At 54.0% G+C, this 21,028-nt stretch overlaps 1 protein-coding gene across 1 annotated transcript; it reads right to left on the bottom strand.

Moving 5' to 3' along the window:
* Positions 1–1,402: 1,402 nt before the first annotated feature.
* On the bottom strand, positions 1,403–20,061 carry PEX6 (peroxisomal biogenesis factor 6). Its single transcript, XM_074864165.1, has 17 exons — positions 19,168–20,061; positions 18,906–19,066; positions 18,080–18,163; positions 16,589–16,691; positions 16,258–16,394; positions 16,062–16,173; positions 10,628–10,836; positions 9,841–10,033; positions 9,389–9,465; positions 9,148–9,280; positions 6,564–6,769; positions 6,409–6,470; positions 5,961–6,069; positions 4,636–4,752; positions 3,941–4,018; positions 2,402–2,541; positions 1,403–2,078 (listed from the first exon to the last, which is right to left on the bottom strand). Exons 1-17 carry the CDS (start codon positions 20,059–20,061, stop codon positions 1,942–1,944), a joined length of 2,952 nt encoding a protein of 983 aa, XP_074720266.1. The 3' UTR covers positions 1,403–1,941.
* Positions 20,062–21,028: the final 967 nt, after the last annotated feature.

Raw genomic sequence — 21,028 nt, 5'->3', positions numbered from 1 at the left:
TGTGTCCGTGTATGGGCAGGGTACCGGGCAAGGAGGATGGCGGCAGCTGCCTCAGGACTCCTGGGGAAGGAAGTGCTCAGTCCGGGGGAAACATGGGGTGGGTGCAGACACAGCCTGTACACCCCGGGGTGGAGCCCCCCCCAATCCCCCCTTTTTTAAACTTTTTAAAGTCCCCAGCTGCAGGTGCTGGTCATGCCTGTGGTGTGAGGTTTGGGGCTCCCTCTGAAGCAGAGGCAAGGGGGGGGGCTGGCTCCTGGGTGGCTGCACGTCCCTGTCGAGCCCCCAGCAGCGCCTCTCACAGGGGTGTACAGCAACCCCTTTTCTCCCTTGCACCCCCAACTACGTGTGACCCCTCTTCTGGGCACCCCTGAGCCCCATCCAGGTGTACCCAGACCCCCTTGCGGTTCCCAGGAGGGGGAGGCTCCACACACCCCACCGGTGCTTTTGCTGTGGCTGCAGCTTCCTCCTTGCCCGCCCTGGGGAAGAGGTGGTGGCCAGATCCAGCAACGCATTGCGGTCAGGGGCAGCTCTGCCTCAACACGCTCAGGTGCTGGAGCCAGAGCGACAGGGCTGGAGGCACCTGGCACCTGGGTCTTTGTGCACGAAACACCCGCAGGTGCTGGAGAACCACCCCTGTGGGGAGGAGCGTGGCGGGAACCCGGTCCTCAACAGCCGTGCTTGGCTCAGGAACGTGGCTGCCAGCCGTCTCAGGGCAGGCAAAGTCTGGCAGCAACAGCCCCTTGGGCTGGGGTGCACACAGGCCCCTGGCTTAATGGGGGGCTGCCTGTGAACCATGCTGGCAGCTGCAGGGACTCAGCAGAGGCAACTGCTGGCCAGCTGGCTGCCACACGTGGCTCAAGCAAGGATTTATTTGGCATCCTTGGCAAAAGCCGGGATTCAGGGCACATGCAATGGTGCTGGCAGCTGCCACGAAGCTCTAGCAAGGGTGAGATGGGACTTTGGGGCCAACGGGGCACAAGTTAGTGCAGACAGGGCAGCTCTGGGTGGCTCCAGCCAAGTGTTGAATATTTCCAACACTGAGCCCTCCCTCTCCCGGTCACAAGGTTTTCCTCTCATCTGCTGGGAATTTCCCTTACTGCCACATGCCCCCATTGCCTCTTGTCCTGGCGCCCCCTGCCTCCAAGAACTGGGCTCCCTCTGCAGAGGGAACTCCGCTCACAGCCGAGCAAAACCCCCTCCCTCAGCCTCTCCTCACCCAGCATGGGCTCCAGCCATTCTGGCAACCTTTGCTGGACAAGGGTGGCCCCAGCTGGGTTCACGGGTGTGCTTCCCCCTCCACCTGCAGGACAATGGTTTCTCTGCAACACCCAGCACACCTGGGGGCTCACAAGGACCAAGCCTGCAGACACCATCAAGCAAAGACCTGTGGCCAGGCAATGAGTGCCTAGTGCCAAAAACCTGTATTTATTGAGAGACCGTGTTGATCCCAGGTCAGGTGCAGCAGCAGTGCCCTGTGTCCTGCTGCACTCCAGCCAGCACCCCTCACTGGGGGCTGACACCCCAACAAGCAACCACCTCCAGCCCCACTCTTGCTGCCAAACCAGGAGCAGTCTGGGCCTTGTTCCCCCAGTGCTCGGTCACACATGGAGACACTCCTACATTGCTCACAACCATGAGACTCAGCTTCCTCCCCACGGGGAAGTCACCCTGGTATGCTCCCAGCACCCATAAAGTGCTTCCTGTGATGTGAGGGAGCGTTACAGAACCCAACGCCAGCTTGACTGAGCAGAGCAGTGCTTCCACCAGGCTTTGGCTCAAGAAACTGCACAGCCACTTCTTCCACTCAGGCTCAAAAGAAGGGGGCCCAGGAGACATCAGAGAAGAGCAGGCAGGTGCCTGTTCGCGCCTGTTCGCGCCTGTTCTCTCGCACCCCTTAACACACTCTCCCCGTCACTCCTCCAGTCCCAGCTCTGCTGAGCATTAGCAGGCAGCAAGCTTCTGCTGGATGAGCTTGTACCTGAGCAGCTCCTGCTCAGAGACTGATGGCTGCAAGCTCGCAGCAGCCTGCAGGAAGTCTTCCATTGTCAGGATCAGAGCAGAGCTCTCGGTATCCAGCCCTGCATGACAGAGAGAACAGGAAAAGGCTGAGCACCATGCGCAGGGGCAGCTGGCAAAATCCAACAGCCCCCTCTGCAGCCATCGGGGACTGGAAGGAAAACCTGTGCCCCCCTCCTTCTCCCTGGGGCCAAGCACCAGAGGTGAAGAGGACCACATCTGCAGAAACTGCCTGCCCGCCAGTAGCCCAGAGCCCAGCATTCAGAGGTGGTCCCTGAGCCATAGAGGCTCTTCCGCACAGCCCAGTGACCAGTAGTGGTAACTCTCCTCTCTGACCCTGCGCTGGGCCGCCAGCCCGGGGGACGGGTAGAGGCTGGGCTCCTACCTTCCTCGATCCATTCCACCTTGCGTTTAACAGCGCACATCATGGCATCTGAGCACAGGGCGTAGATGTCTGCTCCTGTCAGCTGAGCTGGGCATTTTTCTAGGATGGTGGTGAGATTCACGCAAGGATCCAGTTTAAACCTGCCAAGAGAAAACTGCAGGTGTAAAAGCCACAGAAAAAACAGACCAGGGGAGACATGGCAGCCAGCATGACTGGGCAGGAGGAATCAGAGGCACCATGTTTAACAGCTTCTGGACTGTGCTCTGCATGCTCCAAAAAACAATCAAAGGGGTTGGTTGGTTTGTTTTTTCAACGCAGTTACTTCTCTTTGAAACATCCAGGCTGCAAAGTCCTCTCTCCTGCTAAGTAGGATCAAAGGCAACTTTGAGTTCTCCCTCAGAGAAATTAAGTGCTCCACATGCCTGGGAACAGCCTACAGCCAGGGCTGGATAAGAACATGTTTAATTACAGACAGTACAAACCACTCTAACACCAAACCATCCCATCAGAGCCACACTGCAGACAGTGAGCCTCCTTCAGCGCCAACAACACCATGGTGCTGGAGGGCATGACTGCCAAGCCACATGGTGTGAAAGGACTGGACATTAGGAAAAAATTTTTCACAGAAAGATTAGTCAGGCAGTGGAATAGGCTGCCCAGGGAGGTGGTGGAGTCACCATCCCTGGATGTGTTTAAGGGTCGTTTAGATGAGATGCTGGGGGATATGGTGTAGGGGAGAACTTTGTAGAGTAGGGCTGATGGTTGGACTCGATGATCCCAAGGGTCTTTTCCAACTGGAATGATTCTGTGACTCTCGCAGCCAGCCCATGTTCTCACCTCTTCTGCTAGCTTATCCTCAAAGGCAGCAGGATCACAGCTACCCATCACAGAAAAGTCCCTGCAGAGGGAAATTCACAGCTGCTCACCCAGCTGTGATGGGGGCTACCTCTGCACCTGAACTGCAAGGCTTGCTTTTCTCCCTCCAGAGATGAGCTCAGAGCAGCTGGGGAAGCAGCCAAACTCCGCTGCTTCACGATCCCACACAACCAGCGTTTGGAAAGACTCTCAGAGCACAGGCTGAACACCCCTCAGCATCGCAGGAGGAGAGGCAGTAAGACAAACGGAGCTGCTTTCACCCTTGGACCTGCAAACAGCAGGAGACATGCTTGGGGAACTCCTGCAGAAAGGAAACGACAGGTTCCTATCACGTTGCTGCGCTGCAGTCTCATCACACTCTTTGGATCTGGCCGAGCTGCTCGAGAAGAGCACATGGGCACGGTGACTGGAAAACTCTACCAACTCCTCCACCTGAACAGCCAGCTGAGCAGCTCTCAACTTGTAGGAAAACCAGCCCCAGTTCTGCTTCGGGAAGCTGCCCCATCCTCTTCCCCTACCTGCTGGCTGTGGGTCAGTGACTCAGGTGCTCCCCAGGGCTCAGACACAAAGCCAAGCTGGAGCACACTATGCATCAAACCCCAAGAAGGCTGCAACCCATTGGAGGGTGGTGGAAGGCTGCTGTGAAAGCACAGGGTCACTCACTTCCTGGTGACGGCGCTCAGCACCTGCAGCTGTGACTCCCGGTCTTCGTTTATGCCCACATAGACCAGCTTGTCAAACCTGTCAGCAGAGAGAACGGATAGTCGAGAACAGGCCAAGACAAACCTGCCACTGGTGCTCAGCCCCATGCACCAGAAACAGAAGGGTGACCCTGGGGCAGCTCCTTTTGCTACCAAGTTCACGGATGATACAAAGCTGTGGGGAGAGGCAGTCAATGTGCTGGAGGGCAGGGCTACTCTTCTGAGGGACTGGGGCAGGCTGGAGAAACAGGCTGACAGGAACCACATGAGGTCCAACAACAGCAGATACAACGTCCTGCCCCAGGATGGGCAAGCCGCAGGCATGAGGGCAGCCCCGAGGGCAGCTCTGCAGAACAGGCCTTGGGGGACCAATTCCTTCTGCCAGTTTGGTGCCACAGCAGGTCCCTTCTTGTCCTGCTGTGCTGCTGGGGCAATAACCAGAGTGGTGGGAGATAATAAACAATGCTATCTTGTGCTGCTGCTACAGCCATAGGCACTGGCCTGCTCTTGGCTTCCTATCTCCCCCACAAGCCAGGGCAAGGAGGTTTAGGAACAGTCTCTGTGGGGTGGGGATGTGGGGACACCATGCTAGCTCATCACTGCCTGAGGAGCTCCAGGGAACTACTCTGGAGCAAGGCAGGGTAGGATGTGACATACCTGCCCGGCCGGAGCAGAGCTGGGTCCAGGAGGTCAGGCCTATTGGTAGCTCCAATGACAAATACCTCTCTGGTGGAATGAAGGCCATCGAGTTCAGCCAGGAGCTGCGAGACAACTCTGCAGAGAGCAAGACAGGATGCTCACAACTAGACCTTGGCAAGTCACCCACTGTCATCCTCAGCCACCAAATGAAAAGAGGAATAAGCGAGGCCACGGGCGGGTCCATGTCTTGGACTTCAGCTCATATTTCTCTTCCCTGAAGAGCCCTGACACAGCCACCCAGACCTCCCTGTTTGAGCACAGCCAGTGGGCATGTGGGCTCATTGCAAAATGAGTGCAAACCCCTGGTACTGAGACAGTCCTTCAGGGCTATGCTTGGCTCTGAACCCTTCCACGATGGCCACACATGCTTATACTTGCTGTCAGACACTGGGAACACAGACCAAAGACAGGCAGGCATGCATGGCTGTGGCTCAGGTTACCCACTCAGATGTGCTGGCTGGTCCTAACTCTCCCTGCTACATGGTACTGCCCAGCAAGTTCAGCAGCAAGACTGCCCTGTCAGTCCAGGCCGGGTACCCCTGGCAGGACAGTGACGCTGCCAACCAGTCCTCAGGGTAGTGAACAGCACACATTGCAGATCTAGTTCCGCAGCCACAGGGCTTAACCTGGTCTGGTGGCACAGCACTTCACCACTGCACAGACCTCCTGGAACAGGGATATCTCCACCAGGTTCTGGAATCAGCTGAGGTGACCAGTGGACACCATATCCAGCCTCTTCCTGAACTGCTGGCTTGAGCGTGTTAAGACAGTTGCTGGGGGCACATGGTGTCACTGGAAAATTCTGCAGAACCCCTCACAGATGGAGAGGAAGATTGGTTGGGGACTATCAGATTGGCAGAAGAGGTCTGGGGGAAATAACACTGTTTCTGGGTATCTCCAAGCTATACATATTTTGCTTCTACCAGAGACAGCTGAAAGGCTTCCCACCACAGGGAAACAGCAGCTAATAGGAGGCAGCGGTGTGAAGGATGACCTTGGAGAGGCCAAAGGGAGCAGTTGGCAGCCACAGAAGCAGCTGGAGGAGACTCTGTCTTAACCAAATGTTTGCACAACAAGCTTGGGCAATCAGGAATCTGCGGCAATGCAAACAGCAGTACTCATGACCAGAGAGAGGAGACAGGCCATGCAGAGGAGCTGAAGGGAGCAGGGAGGGAAAAAGTAGAAGAGAGTTGGAATGGACTCCGCCTTGAAGGGCAGTCCTGTGCATCCCCCCAGCTGAGGCAGGTATGCTGCTCTCCCAAGGATGCAGGATGCTCACTCACCTGTCCATGACACCTCCTGAATCTCCACTCCGCCCACGACTGGGGGCCAGGGAATCCAGTTCATCAAAGAAAATAATGCAGGGAGCAGCTGCCCTCGCTCTGGTAAACACTGGGAGGAGATAGCACAAAAGGTGAGAAAGACCTGAAGGAGCAGCCAACAGCAACAGGACCTACATCACCAGCAGCACCCAGCATGATGGGCCCCCAGGCTCAGCTGTGTCTCTGAGGGGCTGCTATCCTATCAGGAACACCAGGGACAAGAGCGACAGGAGCAGAGAGAGCAGGAGGAGAAGCTGCAGCAAGGCAGGGAACAGACAGTTGGGTTCGTGCCAGTGCTGGCAGCTGTGGTTGGGAGTTGGGAAGAGGGGTTTAAGCACTACCTTCTTCTCCCCAGCACCACAGAAAAGCCCCATCTTCCCACATGCAGGAGTAAGATGTATCTCCTCACCATTACGCACGTTCTCCTCACTTTGCCCAACGTACATGTTGATGAGCTCTGGCCCTTTCACACTGCGGGGCAGAGAGAAAAGGGAGCCAGTCAGAGGATGCCCATTCACTGCCAGGAGAACATCAGTCCCATTGTGTGAACCCCCCACTCTTCACCTAAGGAACGTCATGGCGCATGTGGTTGCCACGGCTTTTGCCAGCAAGGTCTTCCCTGTCCCTGGAGGCCCATACAGCAGCAGACCAGAGCGGCACAGACCCAGCGACAGCAGCTCGGGATGCTCCAGGGGCAATTGGATAGTGTCCAGGATCTCCTTCTTCACCTCCTGGAGCCCACCAACATCCTGCCAGGACACAGAGGGGATCTGCCAAGAGAGGGAGAGTCCCTGTCAGCACTTCTTCCTGAGCCCCGAGCATGCCTGGGCAGCTCTTGCTCCAATGGGGTGCTAGTCATCAGCCCCTTGTGCTGTCGGCTGCATCTGGCGATGCAGCAAGTCAGTCCGGCACTTCACTGCCCAGCCATCTCAGCTGTGGGATCCCCCAGCATCCACATTTCTGCTTTCCCGAGCCTTGCAATGGTGAAAACAAACTGCGCATGTCCCCAGGCAAGCCGTGCTCGCAGCTCTGTTGTGCCTCCTATCACCTGTTGGCAAAAATATCCCGGGGAAAGTATCTGCCAGGGTTGCCTGCAGCTCGTGGGGAGAGAGCCCTGCTGCAGACAGCCCCTGGGACACATGAGGGAATGTAAAAATAAAAATAAAAAAAAAAAACCTGGAGCTACTTGTGTTCAGGGCACCTTGTCCCCAGGGTGGTGAGATTGTCCAAGGGCTTCATACCAGAGCAACGAAACCCCAGTGACTAGGACCTCTGTTATGTGAAGGAGGACATGAGACACAGATGTCCTGGAGGGCACTGTACAGAAAGCTAGCTACTTTTGAAAGGGAGAATGCAAGAACAGAGTCCACGGATGCTTATAAGAAATAGATAGGGATGGGGTCAACTGCAAACATGCAAGGGATCATTGCAAAGAGAGGAAGACAGCAAAGTTGAGACGGGTGAGCCATGGCACTTTCGTTGTTTTATGCTGAGCAAAACAATCTTGGGAGGATGCTGCTGCTCTGCTCACAGCTTTAGAAATAGCAGAAATGCCACAGTCTGCATGATGGATCATCCTGGGAGTCAGAGCAGCTCTCCGGGGAATGCACAGAGAAACCAAAGCCCCAGATCACTTCCCCCCAGCTGCTGGCTGGGTGGGGAACAGGTGCCAGTGCAAACAGGGAGTTTAAAAATAGGCTAGAGCAAAATTCTTTCCCCCCTCAGCCAATGTGGCTCTCCTTCCTTCACTTGAGATGATGTTATCTCATGCTACTTCTCCAGCTGTCCAGCAAGTCCACCAGGAAAATCAGGTCAGACAAGATAAGGATTTCCAGAAAAAAAAAAAAAAATCTTTTAAAGCAAAAGGTCACAGGCCCTCCTTCTTCAGTGCTGATGAATGGAAGAGTTGCCCTCTCCCCCACACTCCTGCTTATAATGCCACCCTAGAAAAAGCTCTATAGACATTAGCACAGGAGCTGGAAAACTGCAGCAAGGTTTTCATAAGTCTAGGACATGCTGCAGACACTGCTAGCAACCCGAGATTTGAAATTAGTTCTCTCTAGGAGGCTCAAGCTGTAACTGCAAACAAATGTGTGACTAACCAGAAAGGCAAGCGAGGAATTAGAAGTTATGTATGTTGAGAGTATCCAGGTCTGCAAATGGGCTTTCTGAACCACAGCCAATTACTAAGAAATTGATAAGGGATATAAAATACAAACAAAATCAGCTCCCATTCACACAGCTTGCTGATGAACATGCTCTATGGTTATTATTTGTCTTATAGCAAACTTGGCAAACGCCTCAAAGCAGAGCTCATTGCAGTCTCTAGTGAATTTATGAATGAATTAAGTCCCGGAGTAGCTCCTGGATGATGACACCAGCAAAGTGTCATCCTGCTAGGGCAGGACTGCAAGTGGGCATCTGGGGAAGGTGCCAGAATAACTGCTCCAAGGCCAATGTTTCCTGTCCCATGCTGAGCTCAATCATTCCACTCGAGGGCATGGAGAAGAGGTTCTGATCACTTTGCTTGGTCCTAACACCATGTTACCCAGCAAAAACAGTCACCCCATACGCTGTTTCCATGGGTGTGGAGCTGCCAGAGGCAGATCATGCCCCTCCCAAAAAGCTGACTCTGCTGGTTTTCTTTGACACTCCATGTCCGTTTCCCTGAAGAACCCCCACGTTCTTCAAACTGTCTGGCTGTCAGAAAAGCCCATGCCAGCTTGAGCAGCGTCCAAAGCCAGGGATCAAGTATAAGGCTTCTCACACATGTGGGGAAACTCCCTCACCAGCTTGTGCCTCTCTGTTCCCATATGCCAGGTGGCTGGAGAGACCTCAGCAGGCAGCCAGCCTGTGGCTGCCTTTGCCTCTCAGAAGGCTGAGTTACTCAGCTGGCACCCCTGTGGCACTAGCCAATTGAGCGGCAAGGGCTTCCCTGACCAAATTCAAAGCCAAGAAGGCAAAAAGCACTAGTAAGGGAAAGCCCACACTGGGACTGTTTCCCACCCAAGGCTGGGGGAGTATGTGGAAGGACACAGCAGGAAGTGACGTGCCAGAGCACAGCCCTGTCTGGCAAGGTCTGCGAGAGGTATCTTGAGCCATACAGTTCTGGAGGACCAACTCCTCTCCCTTTGCCCCAGCGTCCTACCTTCGGAGCTCCCACTGCCTGCGAGTGGGCGTTGTGCAGCTGGTCCAGTGCAACACTAAAATCCTCCTCAAGCACTGGGAACCCAGCAGTGCAAAAATCTCTCTCCACTTCCTCGCTCAGTCCACCTGGAAAACTGGCAAGGAAAAAGAAGGGAAGGACTCAGGCTTTGTCCTGGTCCTGGCATTATCAGGCTGGCTGCAGCCCCTGCCCTCCCCGCCTCCTGCCCTGTTGCCTGTGCTACCTCAAGGCCTGGATGCGGGTACAAGTAGCCCGGCTGCTGTAGGACAACAAGGCACAGAAATCTCCCAGCACGAAACCCTGTGAATGCAGAAAAAAACAGCACCAGTTCAGTCTCTGACCACAGCTTCAGCTAGGCCATAAAAAGCATATGGGGAAAAATTCCTTGCAAAGCTGTTCTTTGAGGTTCTGTGCCCTGGTTAAAAGCTCTAGCTTATTTTTTTTTTCTACTGCCTCTGTCTTCTAGCAGAGCTGAGCATCAGCCAACACCTCTGCAAAAGGTGTGCAGTCCTTAGGTACTAGAAATCTGCAGCTAAAGCTGATGTCTGAGGAGCAGAGTTAACCACTGCAGAAGTTGACTAGGCTGTGGGAATTGCCCCCTTTCTCCATGGCCAGGAAGGTTGGCCCAGCACTCCTGGCCTGGCCATCTCTACATGCTGCTGTGGTTTCACTCACTGCAGTCCTGCGGGCCAGCTTGGACAGGCTCACTTCTTTGCCCAAAGGCAGACTGGCAGTCAGCATGCTCAGCATCGACTTTCTCTGCTCTTCTGAAGGGGCTTCAATTTTCACCTCGTGAAGGAAAGCAGTCTGCACATCCGTAGGAATATCCTGGGGCTTGCAGGTTGTGCCGATCACCAGGACAGGGTGGCTGTTGAGAAAAGGGGGACAGTGCATGGTCTCAGCATTATGGAAGCTTCCCTCTTACAATGCCATCACATACACCAAGTCGCTCTCCAATGACTAGCCTTGGCTCCGAGAAATGCACACATACTGGCCAATGTGTCTTGCAACCACTCTCCTCTGGCTTGCCCTTGAACTGCTATGGGAGCCCTGTCTTCAAGTCAAGGCACTTCAAGCCACATCTTATTTCTTCACTTGATGTCTCCCTCCCTGCACCCTGGTACTTGTCACCAGCCTCAAGATACTCCCAGGGTCCAGCTCCCTTCTGGGGTCCCTGCAGCCCTTGGCATGCCTCATAGCAAACATGCTGGGTTTGCTCATCTGAACAACTCAGAAACCAGCTTCAGGCAACAAAGCTTCCTGATTCCCTCTCCCACTAATCTGGAAGAACAAGGGCCCTCTGAAGTGAACAAAGCAAGTCTGGGAGACACTCCACTGGATTAAAAATAAAACAGGGCATGTTAGCAATCAGTCACCTTGATGTAACGGTGACTGCTGCCCCAGGAATGGCAGAAGCAAACAATCACCTCAGATGCCCACAGCAAACATGCAGGGTCCCTACCTCAGCGCTGCGTCTCTGTCCAGGAGCAGCTGTCTCAGAGTGGCAATGACTCTGGCATCCTCTCCTAGCCTGTCCCGGTCTCTGCCAAGAACCTCAATGTCTTTCAGCAGGAGCACACACGGATGATACTGCTGGGCCTGGGTGAAGGCCATCTGTACCTTCTCCTCTGTGGCTCCACTGGTGTCACTGCACAAACTGACGCAATCAACCTGCGAGACAGACCACACAACACAGAGTCTGCAGCAGTTGCAACATGGACAGCTGGGGGACCCAGGACAATGTTCACTTTCACAAAGCTTCCGCAGGCAATTCACAGCTGAAAGGACACCTAAATGGATTCTTCCCAGAGAAACATTCAGAGTATATTCAAAATAGTCACATTCAGACCTCTCTGGCATGGAAAAATGGCTGTTTCTTGTTTCTCTGCAGGAGGTGAGGGGGGCAAGAGGGTCTTGTCTGAAAAAGATGAGGCCATGGGACCAGAGAAGTTGATAAGAGTGGATGTCATGGCTCAGGAACCTAAGCTGCAGAGCCGTGGAAAAGGCCAAGACAGGGAGAACAAGGTGTCTTGGAGGAACAGTGCAAAGAATGGAGCGGGAGGCTCAGGAAATTTTCAACCCAGTGCTGCACAGGCTCAAAGTGCAAGAGGAAGGGAGAAGGTTGAGGGGGGAGGCGGGGGGTGGAAGTTAGAGGTGGCTAGAGGCCCAGACACTGTTTACAAAGCAAACACTTGATGAAGTCATCCAAAAAGGAAAGGTGACTGGTGAGCCTTGAACAGCAGCTTAAATGCCGCTGGACACAGGCAGTGCTGCCTCCTAGTGCTGCGAGGTCGCACAGGGAGAGCCAAACCATCTCTGGGATTCCCTGGGCCTCATACTGGGAAAGGGTAGCTTGGAGCAGGGAGAACGCCTCAAGACCTGAAGTAAAGGGTAATGACAGGGATGCAGAGCAGAGGAGCTCCTGTGATCTGTGTACTACAGACAAAAACAGCCAAATAACAGCAGTGTCTGTATGCAAGTACAGAAGGGCAGAAAGGACAAAAAAAACCTGCTCATCATCAAGTGGTGGATTTTACAGTGTGGAAGAATTTCTGTGTCCTGGTAGGAATTTTGCCAGCATTCTCCTGGCGAAACTGGCTGCTTGCAGCTTGGATGGGCACATGCTTCGCTGGGTAAAAAACTGGCTGGATGGCCGGGCCCAAAGAGTTGTGGTGAATGGAGTTAAATCCAGTTGGTGGCTGGTCACGAGTGGTGTCCCCCAGGGCTCGGTTTTGGGGCCACTCCTGTTTAACATCTTTATTGATGATCTAGACGAGGGGATCGAGTGCACCCTCAGTAAGTTTGCAGATGACACCAAGTTGGGTGGGAGTGTTGATCTGCTCGAGGGTAGGGAGGCTCTGCAGAGAGACCTGGACAGGCTGGAGCGATGGGCTGAGGCCAACTGTAGGAGTTTCAATAAGGCCAAATGCCGGGTGCTGCACTTGGGCCACAACAACCCCCAGCAGCGCTACAGGCTTGGGGAGGAGTGGCTGGAGAGCTGCCAGTCAGAGAGGGACCTGGGGGGGTTGATTGACAGCCGGCTGAACATGAGCCAGCAGTGTGCCCAGGTGGCCAAGAGGCCAATGGCATCCTGGCTTGTATCAGCAATAGCGTGGCCAGCAGGGACAGGGAAGGGATCTTACCCCTGTACTCGGCACTGGTGAGGCCGCACCTCGATGACTGGGTTCAGTTTTGGGCCCCTCACTGCAAAAAGGACATTGAATGACTCGAGCGTGTCCAGAGAAGGGCAACGAAGCTGGTGAAGGGTCTGGAGCACATGTCATAGGAGGAGCGGCTGAGGGAACTGGGGTTGTTTAGTCTGGAGAAGAGGAGGCTGAGGGGAGACCTCATTGCCCTCTACAGCTACCTGAAAGGAGGTTGCAGAGAGCTGGGGCTGAGTCTCTTTAACCAAGTAACAAGCGATAGGACAAGAGGGAATGGCCTCAAATTGCACCAGGGAAGGTTTGGACTGGATATTAGGAAGTATTTCTTTACAGAACAGATTGTGAGGCCTTGGAATGGGCTGCCCAGGGAGGTGGTGGAGTCCCCATCCCTGGAGGCGTTTAAGAGTCGGGTTGACATAGTGCTGAGGGATATGGTGGAGTTAGGAACGGTCAGTGTGAGGTTAATGGTTGGACTGGATGATCTTCAAGGTCTTTTCCAACCTAGACGATTCTGTGATTCTGTGAAAGCAGGCAGAACAGTCAGAGAAAGGGAAGTGAAGGTGGAATGGTAGTGTAAGCATTGCAGTGAGTGAGAAAAGGAGGGGAGAATGTAAAAGCTGGGTTAGGAAAATAAGATGGACAGCAAATACTCTGTCTTCAATAGTGTTAGTCTTTAAAAGCAGCACACATGGCCAGAACCAGAGCTATAGCCTTGCACATCACACTAGAACCTGAGGCCACCTGCCCGGACATGGCAGTGCCACAGTGCTCCCAGACACGTCCTATACACAGACCTGAAGGTACTGTGAAGCCTCCACAATTTTGTACTGGATCCCAAGAGCTATGACACATCTGCAGAAGAGTAAGAGCTCAGCACCGCTAAGGATCGTGTCCAGAAGATGAGCTGCACAGCAGCTGGCCAAGGCTGTGTCTACCTCCCCCACTGACCCACTGTTAGGGCTTTACTTGGGAAGAAAAGAACAGTTAAAGAGAGTAATGTCAACTTAACAGGACTCAACTTCTAAACAGACGAAGAAAACCCAAGTATCCAAAATGCTTAGTTTGTTTTCTGTGAGTTTACTCTAAAAATACCCACAGAAAAGGAGCAAGCCTCTTTTCCTTCACAAAAAGGAACCTTCCAACTCTCTTCTTTCCATCTTTCTTCTTCTTCCAAGTCCTTTCAGAGTTTCAAACTCTTCTAGAAAAGTCACTGTTGATTTCCAATCCCCTCACTTTTGCAAACATAACTCTACAGATTCAAGGAGAGTAAAGAATTTGCAGGATACACCCAGGCTGTCAGAGTGAACAAAAGGAGTGTGCAGAAGGAAAATAGTATTTTTAACAAGTCCATGAAGACTGCCTTGGTGCCCAGAACCTCCAGCGCTGGACAGAGACAGAAGCTAGACCTCATTTTGGCTGTGAAGCTTGTCCAGGACAGCCACAGCTGTAAGAACATCGGAACAGCTGTACTGGTTCAGACCAAGAGTCCATTTAGCCTGCTATTTTGTCTTCAAGCACAGCCACAAGTGGCTGCTGAAGACAGAGTAAGATCGGGATAAGCACATGTAACCCTTTCCCCTCAGTACTCTTCCAGGCACCTACCATTCCCACCGAAAGGGATTTTCCCAGTCAGATGTGGTTTCATAACAGTAGATTGCTCCTCCAAATACTACAGAAAGAATCATCTCCTTTAGCTTACCTGCTCTTGCTAGCTTCACCTGTCAGCCCCGGGCCTCATGCTGGCACAGAGAAAAGAAAACACTTTCCACTCTCTGCCAACCACCCAGGATCTTGTAAACCTCTATCAAACTCTCGCTAAGTTCTCTATTTTTCAAGCTGAGGAGACTGTTCAGCTGTTCACCACACAGAAACTGGTCTAGACCCCTGATCTTCCTCAGTGTCCTCCTCTGATTTTTTCCAGTTCAGCTTTAAGCTTTTGCAATGGGGAGGCCAGAACGGCACACGATATTCAAGCTGTGGCAAGACAGGGATCTGCACAGCAGCAGCACCTACTCTCGAGTTTGTTTCCTAAAATATGATCTGATTTTTGACATATATGGAGAACAGAGCCCAAGTTTTCATGGAGCCATTGACATAAAACCACATTATTGATACTGACTGGTGATAGTCAGCTTGAAATATATAATTTCCCATGTAAAACCAACTATAGTGAATTTTACCTGCCATTTCACTGCTCAGTCACTTGGTCTCATTTAAAGCTCTCCTCTAGTCCAAGGACAGTCTGTTTCCTTTTCCTCTTACCTTTAGCAACTTAATTATCAACAAGCCATCACACCACTGTTCACATCCTTTCCAGGTCATTTCTGAGCTCCCAGTGCCTGCAGAGCTCTGCTGCTGATTGTGAAGACTCACCAACTACTCCCATCCTGTTCCCAACCTTTAACCAGCACTTTAATCGTGCCAGGACCTTCACCCACATCCCACTGCCACTCAAGTTTCCCAAAGAGCCTTTTCAAAACCCAAGTAGACTGTGTTGGTCAAGTTACCTTCCTCACATGCTTGGTAACACCTTCAAGTAACTTTCTGAAGGTTTACGGGACCGGATTTCCCATTGCAAAAACTACGTGGATTCTTCACAAGTAGGGAAGTCATCCCAGAGTGTGGTAACTCTATCCGCCACTCTAACCTGCTACAGGTTTGTGCCCTTTGAAGAACACCTCATCTTTAGCAACTGCCCTTTGCCTGCTGTTCAACTGTTTTGTCTTCCACTTACTTTTCTCAAGCCCATCCCAATACGATCCATGCAGTGGCCTCATGTTGTGGCATTAGTGTCCCCCATTCACCTCCACAGCAGATGTAACACTTCCTTATCATGGCTGATTCTTTCTTTCTAAAGAAACTTCATTTGATGATGTTCCCCTTTCAGAAGCCAAGCACTCCTATGGAATATTTGGGGGCTTTTTTGCTCTTGTTGGGAGGTGAGTGGGGTGGTGAATGTGAACACAGTTACAGGACAGCTCCTCTACAGGCCACAAGATTTTGAACACGTGCTTTTATCAAACCAAGGGCTGCATTTCTTTTCTAGGCTTCCCACCCAGCTAGAGAAGATCTCAGCATCATCTCTGCCTCACTTTCCAACATGCCTTTTGCCCAACCTATGCAGGGACAATTCAAAACACACATTGCCACTGCAATTCCTGCCCTCAGCACCTCTCCAATTTCTCCCAGGTTATTTTAGTTACTATACCCCAGAGGGTGGCAGTATCAAGTCAATGCCCTATAAAATGATAGGAAGTTAGTCTGCTGAAATACAACTGTGTATTCCAGTGTCTGTAAAGTATATCAGACTGACAACAATGATGGCAAGAGTCAGTAAAGAAAGGTACAAACGCACCCCCTGGGCCAAGAGATCTCTAAATTACTGATTCCAGAGCACTGGAGGGTACACGCCAGAGGAAACATCCCTTCAGGCTTACGTTCTCTTCCTGAACATCTGTTACTGGCCAGTCTCAGACACGGACCAGGGGGCTAGACAGGCCTTTAGGCTGATTCAAAGGGTTGCTCTGAGGTTCTGCCCACCAGCAGTTGTAATCTGCTCCAGAACGAGCTGCTAAACTCACCAGACTCTGACTGCATGTGCACACAGGAGCAGCTTTTGGGCAGGCTCGTGTCACAGTTGCAGCAAGGGTGTTGGTATGGCTAAAAAAGAACATTTCTGTAATTCTTTCTATGTTGTAAATCCACCAATCAACCGCCCACATGAGGCATTACCTTGAAGAGGTGGAGGTTGAGGCAGCTACACACAGCTCTGACAGCCATCAGTTTCCCACTGCCGCTCGGCCCAGAGAGAAGAACGCTGCCAGCCCCGCTCAGTGCACTTGCCCTGTAACACAGAGGCACTTCTTCCAGCGACTAGGGAGCAGGGTCCCAGCTCTCCCGGGGCTTGCTAGAAGGAATTCTAACTCACCGACTGTTCAGATGAGGCCGAAGAGCATCACAGAGCTGCTTCACGACATCAGAAAGTCCAGCAGGAGACAAACTGCTCCAGAACTCATGGCTGTTATAGGCTGGGGCAGATGGGACAGCGCTGTTTGTTGAACCTACCTGTGAGGAAGGGAAAATAGCACTCTGTGGAACACCGCCTGAGAAAAGTCAAGTACCAAGTGACAAAGTCTGTCCTGAAATGCTGTTTTTCAATGGCAGGAGACACAAGCCTCCACAAGCACCTTCATCATCCACAATGCAACCTCAGCCTCAGATCTCCTGTAAGCTCTCCCTGCTCTCCACTGATGTCTTACCAGATAGAGAGAAGTGTTCTGGGTGTCCACCAGGTAGCCCTCAGACTGCTCGCCTTCCACCTTGCCTAAAATCTTCCTCACTTTGAAGTAAAGCTCTGGCCACCTAAGGGAAAAAACAAGCAGTCTAAATTGCTGAGACAAGATCTTGAAGGCAGGAACAATACAGTTCTCAGCGAGAAGACAGCTGAAAGGCACGGGTAAGCAGAGATACTCTTGTCCTCTCCCGGGACCCACATGGATCCTTTACGGACCTTGCTGTGCTGCCTAGCCAGACAGACCAACAGGACTGTCAACAGCTACAGCTTCTGCTGGTGGCTTCAGTCCACAAGTACGACTGTGCTAACCTTATTTCATCTATATAAGAGCTCAAGACATTCTCTTTTCTGCCATGGCTTCCTTCACTACACCTTCGCAGAGATTCACCTGCAGCATATAAAGATCTTACAGCGCAGAGTCCTCTAGGCTGCAGACTAGGACTCACTCAAATACCGTGAGAGCCTTACAAGTATCCTGCCCTGGACACCTCACATGAACAAATGCTTCTTCCTACATTGATATCCCACTGGACAGATTAAGGGATCTGCAGAGGTTTCCTCCAGGATTTTCTCCACCCTCTGAATAATTGTACCACTTGCACACCAACACAGTTCTAAGCTCTTTAGGTCCCATGAAATCTGCTCTCTTCTCTGGCTTGCCACATGGCTAATATATATCAAAAACTTCCACAAATGAAGACTTGTGCCTCCTATGGTCCTGCCTCCCTCTGAGAAACAGCCTAGAAAACACTCAGTGTAGTAGTGCTATAAAACTATTACATTTTAAAATACATAGCAGACCTGAGCAGTATTACAACATGCTGCTGGTATATCCTGCATGAACGATTCAAGGCAATTCTTTGCATCGCATGCCTCAGTCACCTGTGGTGGTTCCCTCTATGACACAGCTGAAGCATTTATATTAACACCAGCCAAATCCCACTGCGAGCACCCCTACTCTGGTACAAAGGTGACTTTCTCTCGTTTAGCACAGAACAGTTTCAAAGTCATACAAGCAAAACCAAGAAAGGCAGAACTGGCGGCCAAACAGAAAGTTATTCTAACAAGAACTGTAGGGGCTTATATTCACACTTTGCTGTCCATCACAAGTTGACAAGCCCAACTTCCACTTTACTTTCTTCATGTGGCACTGGCAGTCCTCAGGCCACCCCTTCCTCCTCTTCATTCTTTTTTCCCATCAGTTTCTCTTTTTCCTTTCTTCCATCCATGACTATTTTTCCTCCATGAGCTAAGGGAGGCCTCCCTCTTAGCTGCAGCCCTCCATAATCCAACAAAAACGACTCCCTCTTCCCCCTAAAATAAGAGGCAGATAAACTCTAAACTCCAGGGACAGATCAGAATGGAATAAACTGTCTTGTTCCAAGAGAATCAGTAGTGGAAAAGTATCTGTTCTCTTGCGGTACACATGTAATAGAGCCAGTTTATTGCCACTTACCTTAGGAATTTGTCTGCATTTACTTCTAAAAACTCAGCATATCCAAATGTTGGAACACATAGGATGTCTCCCTCCTGAACAAGCCTACAAAAACAACCAGGGAATTTCACCAGTGAAAGAGAGTAAATCCTTCTGGTCGTGAGTCCTCCCTGTCCCATATCACATGCGTTTTTACAAAAAGAACATAGCTACTCATATCAACTCCTTTCCTGTAAATAAAACTATAAATAGCCACTTAAAGATTTAGCATGCACTGGATGCAAGTAGGCATGTATCCAGACTACTATGGGGAACTTTGTGGGAATGGTATAGAAGATGAATGCCATTAAAGAGCATCTCTTCCAGACAAAATAGCCTACTTATCCCTGGAACAGCTGAGTATAACTCCAAAGAAGGCCCCAACTCCCAAATGAAAAAGGCTTGGGGGCAGGTGTCATAAGAGCAAAAGGCAACACATCCAGTCTCCTGATTACACAACTTCATTCAAAGCTGAAAACGGGGGTTATGGACATGCCCCAGAATGGAGGCCTGTGGGCAGCACTTGGGAGCCTTCAGCATGGGATGGTAGATCATGAGGAAGGAGACTTGAAGATGACTTCTGAAGGACAGGACAAGAGGTGTTGTGTGCAAGTCCTCGAGTTCTCTCGCTCACGAGGAGAAGACGGTTCAAGTGAATATTCTAAATCTACTCAGCATCTGCATTAAGGGGTTGATTACGCACATCATCAGTGTGTATCAGATCTGGGTGACACAAACAGGGAGCGAGGGCGCACCTCACACATACACCCCACGAACAGAAACGCAACTCCCTCCCCACGCAGCTCACCTGGGCATTTCAAAGTGCTTGTAGAGGACCTGGTCGTAGCCTCCCCGGGCGCTGTAGGCTGGCGAGCAGACGATCTCCAGGTGCAGCTCCTTGGCGAAGGGAGGCACAGAGAGCACAGACCGGCTGCCTTTCCCATCCGCGGCACCGGACCTTTCGTACCTCTGCGGAGGGGAAAGGGCGCACCGTGAGACCCCGCGGCCGCCACCCCCGGCCCCAGAGGCCCCCGCACCTCCCGGGCGTGCCCGGCCCGGCCCCGGCTCACCCGCAGGTGGAGGTGTACGGCGGCGGCGGGGTCGCAGCCCAGGTTGAAGGCCAGGGCCGGCGCCAGCAGGGCGGCCCCATCTGCTGGGCCGCGGCGGGCGGCCCGCGGGTACTCCCAGGGCGGCGGCCGGGCCAGGAGCGCCGCCAGGTGCTCTCGGGCTGCCCCCTCGGCGCCCACCCGCACCCACTCCCCCTGGAAGAGCCCCAGCGCCAGCAGCCCGCGGCGGCTCACCCACACCTCCGCCCCACCGCCCGCCCCGCCGGCCGGGGCCGCCCTCAGCCGTGCCGCGGCCGCCGCCTCCCCCCCCGCCCCGGGGCCGGCGGCGGCAGCGAAGCGGGAGACGAGGGGCGGCGCGGCGGGGCGGCGGTAGGGGGCGCCGCCGGCCGCGGGCTCACGCGGCGGCGGCGGCGGCGGGGGGGCGAGGGCGGTGCGCGTGCCGTTGCCCAGCAACCCCTGGAGCGCCGGCCGCGCCTCCAGCACCAGCGGGCCCGGCCCCGGGCCCGGCCCCGGCAGCGCCTCGCCCCGCCGCACCAGCACCGCGCCGCCCGCCGGCCGCCCCGCCCGCCCCGCCGCCCCCAGCAGCACCCAGGCCAGCGCCGGCGGGCGGCGCACCGGCCACACGGCCACCCGCCGGCCGGCCGCCAGCCCCAGCCGCCGGAGCAGGGCCCCGCGCAGCCACAGCTCCGCGCCGCGCCGCCCGCCCGCCTCCAGCGCCACGGCGCTCAGCAGCACAGCCTGCGCCCCGCCGCGCCCCGCCGGCCGCACCGCCAGCACCAGCCCGCCGCCCCGCCCGCGCAGCGCCGCGCACAACGGCGGCGGCGCCAGCAGCAGCGCAGAGGCCGGCGCCAGCTCCGCCGGCGGGGCGTCCAGCGGCCGCAACACCGCCACCGCCATAGAGCCCCGGCCCCGAGCGCGGCGGGACGGGACGGCCCTGCCCCGCCACCGTAGAGCGCGCGGCGCGCAGGCCCGGGGCGGCCCGTCGGTCCGCCTCGCGCCCCGCCCAGACCACAGAGCGGCGGTGCAGAGCGGCCCCGAGGGGCAGGGACGCCGGGTCGGGTGTCGGAGCGGGTGCTTTCCCTCAGCAGCGCCCCGGCGCGGCCCCGGTCCCAGCGGCGCTGGCGGCAGCGGCAGCTCCACGCCGCGCCCGGCCCTGCTGCGGCGACACCGCCAGCAAGGCACCTCGCCTGCTGGCTGAGGCGACCCCACCTCAGGGCCGGGACCCGCCAGGCCTCGCTCCCCGGCCCAGCCGCCGCTGAGGGCTGGCGGCCTGGGCACAGGGTGGCGCGGCGGCACCGGCCCCGTCCTCCTCAGGCTCCCGCGGGACCGCAGCCAGAGGCTGTGGAAAGTGGGAAAGAGGGGGGATGGGCCCAAAAGGCGGGTGAGGCCTTGGTTCTGCCGTCCCCGAGCCTTGCACCAGCAGAACCTGGAATAAGAGGGAAGCGGCACACACCCAGAGCAGAACAGGTTGCCTTCACAAGTGCCAACTTGGTGAGATTTTGCGGGCAAAATATGTGCACTTGGTTCATGTGGGAATAAAGAATTGGTGGTCAGCAAAAATGTAAACTGACCTTTAGGTTAGAAGAATGATTGTGCATAAATGAGGCAACGTTACGGAATGCCCTGTTGCAAGCCTGAAAAGCAACAGGTTGGAACACCACCCCTGAGCGTGTGAATGAGCGTGTGATCAGTAAGCAGACAAAATCTGAAGGTCAGCAGGGTGTAGAAGTGGAAATGAAACTATGGTACTATTTGGTAATAAATTGAGAGCTTGCATACAGTGCATACATTTGCTCTTGGCAATGCTCCCCCTTCAACGAACTTGAGTGAGTTTGTCATGATTCGGCGCATTGCCCCGATCCCG

Source organism: Strix uralensis, chromosome 3 (genome assembly GCF_047716275.1).
Source record: "Strix uralensis isolate ZFMK-TIS-50842 chromosome 3, bStrUra1, whole genome shotgun sequence".
NCBI lineage: Eukaryota > Metazoa > Chordata > Aves > Strigiformes > Strigidae > Strix > Strix uralensis.
This window is presented reverse-complemented; position numbering and strand designations above follow the sequence as displayed.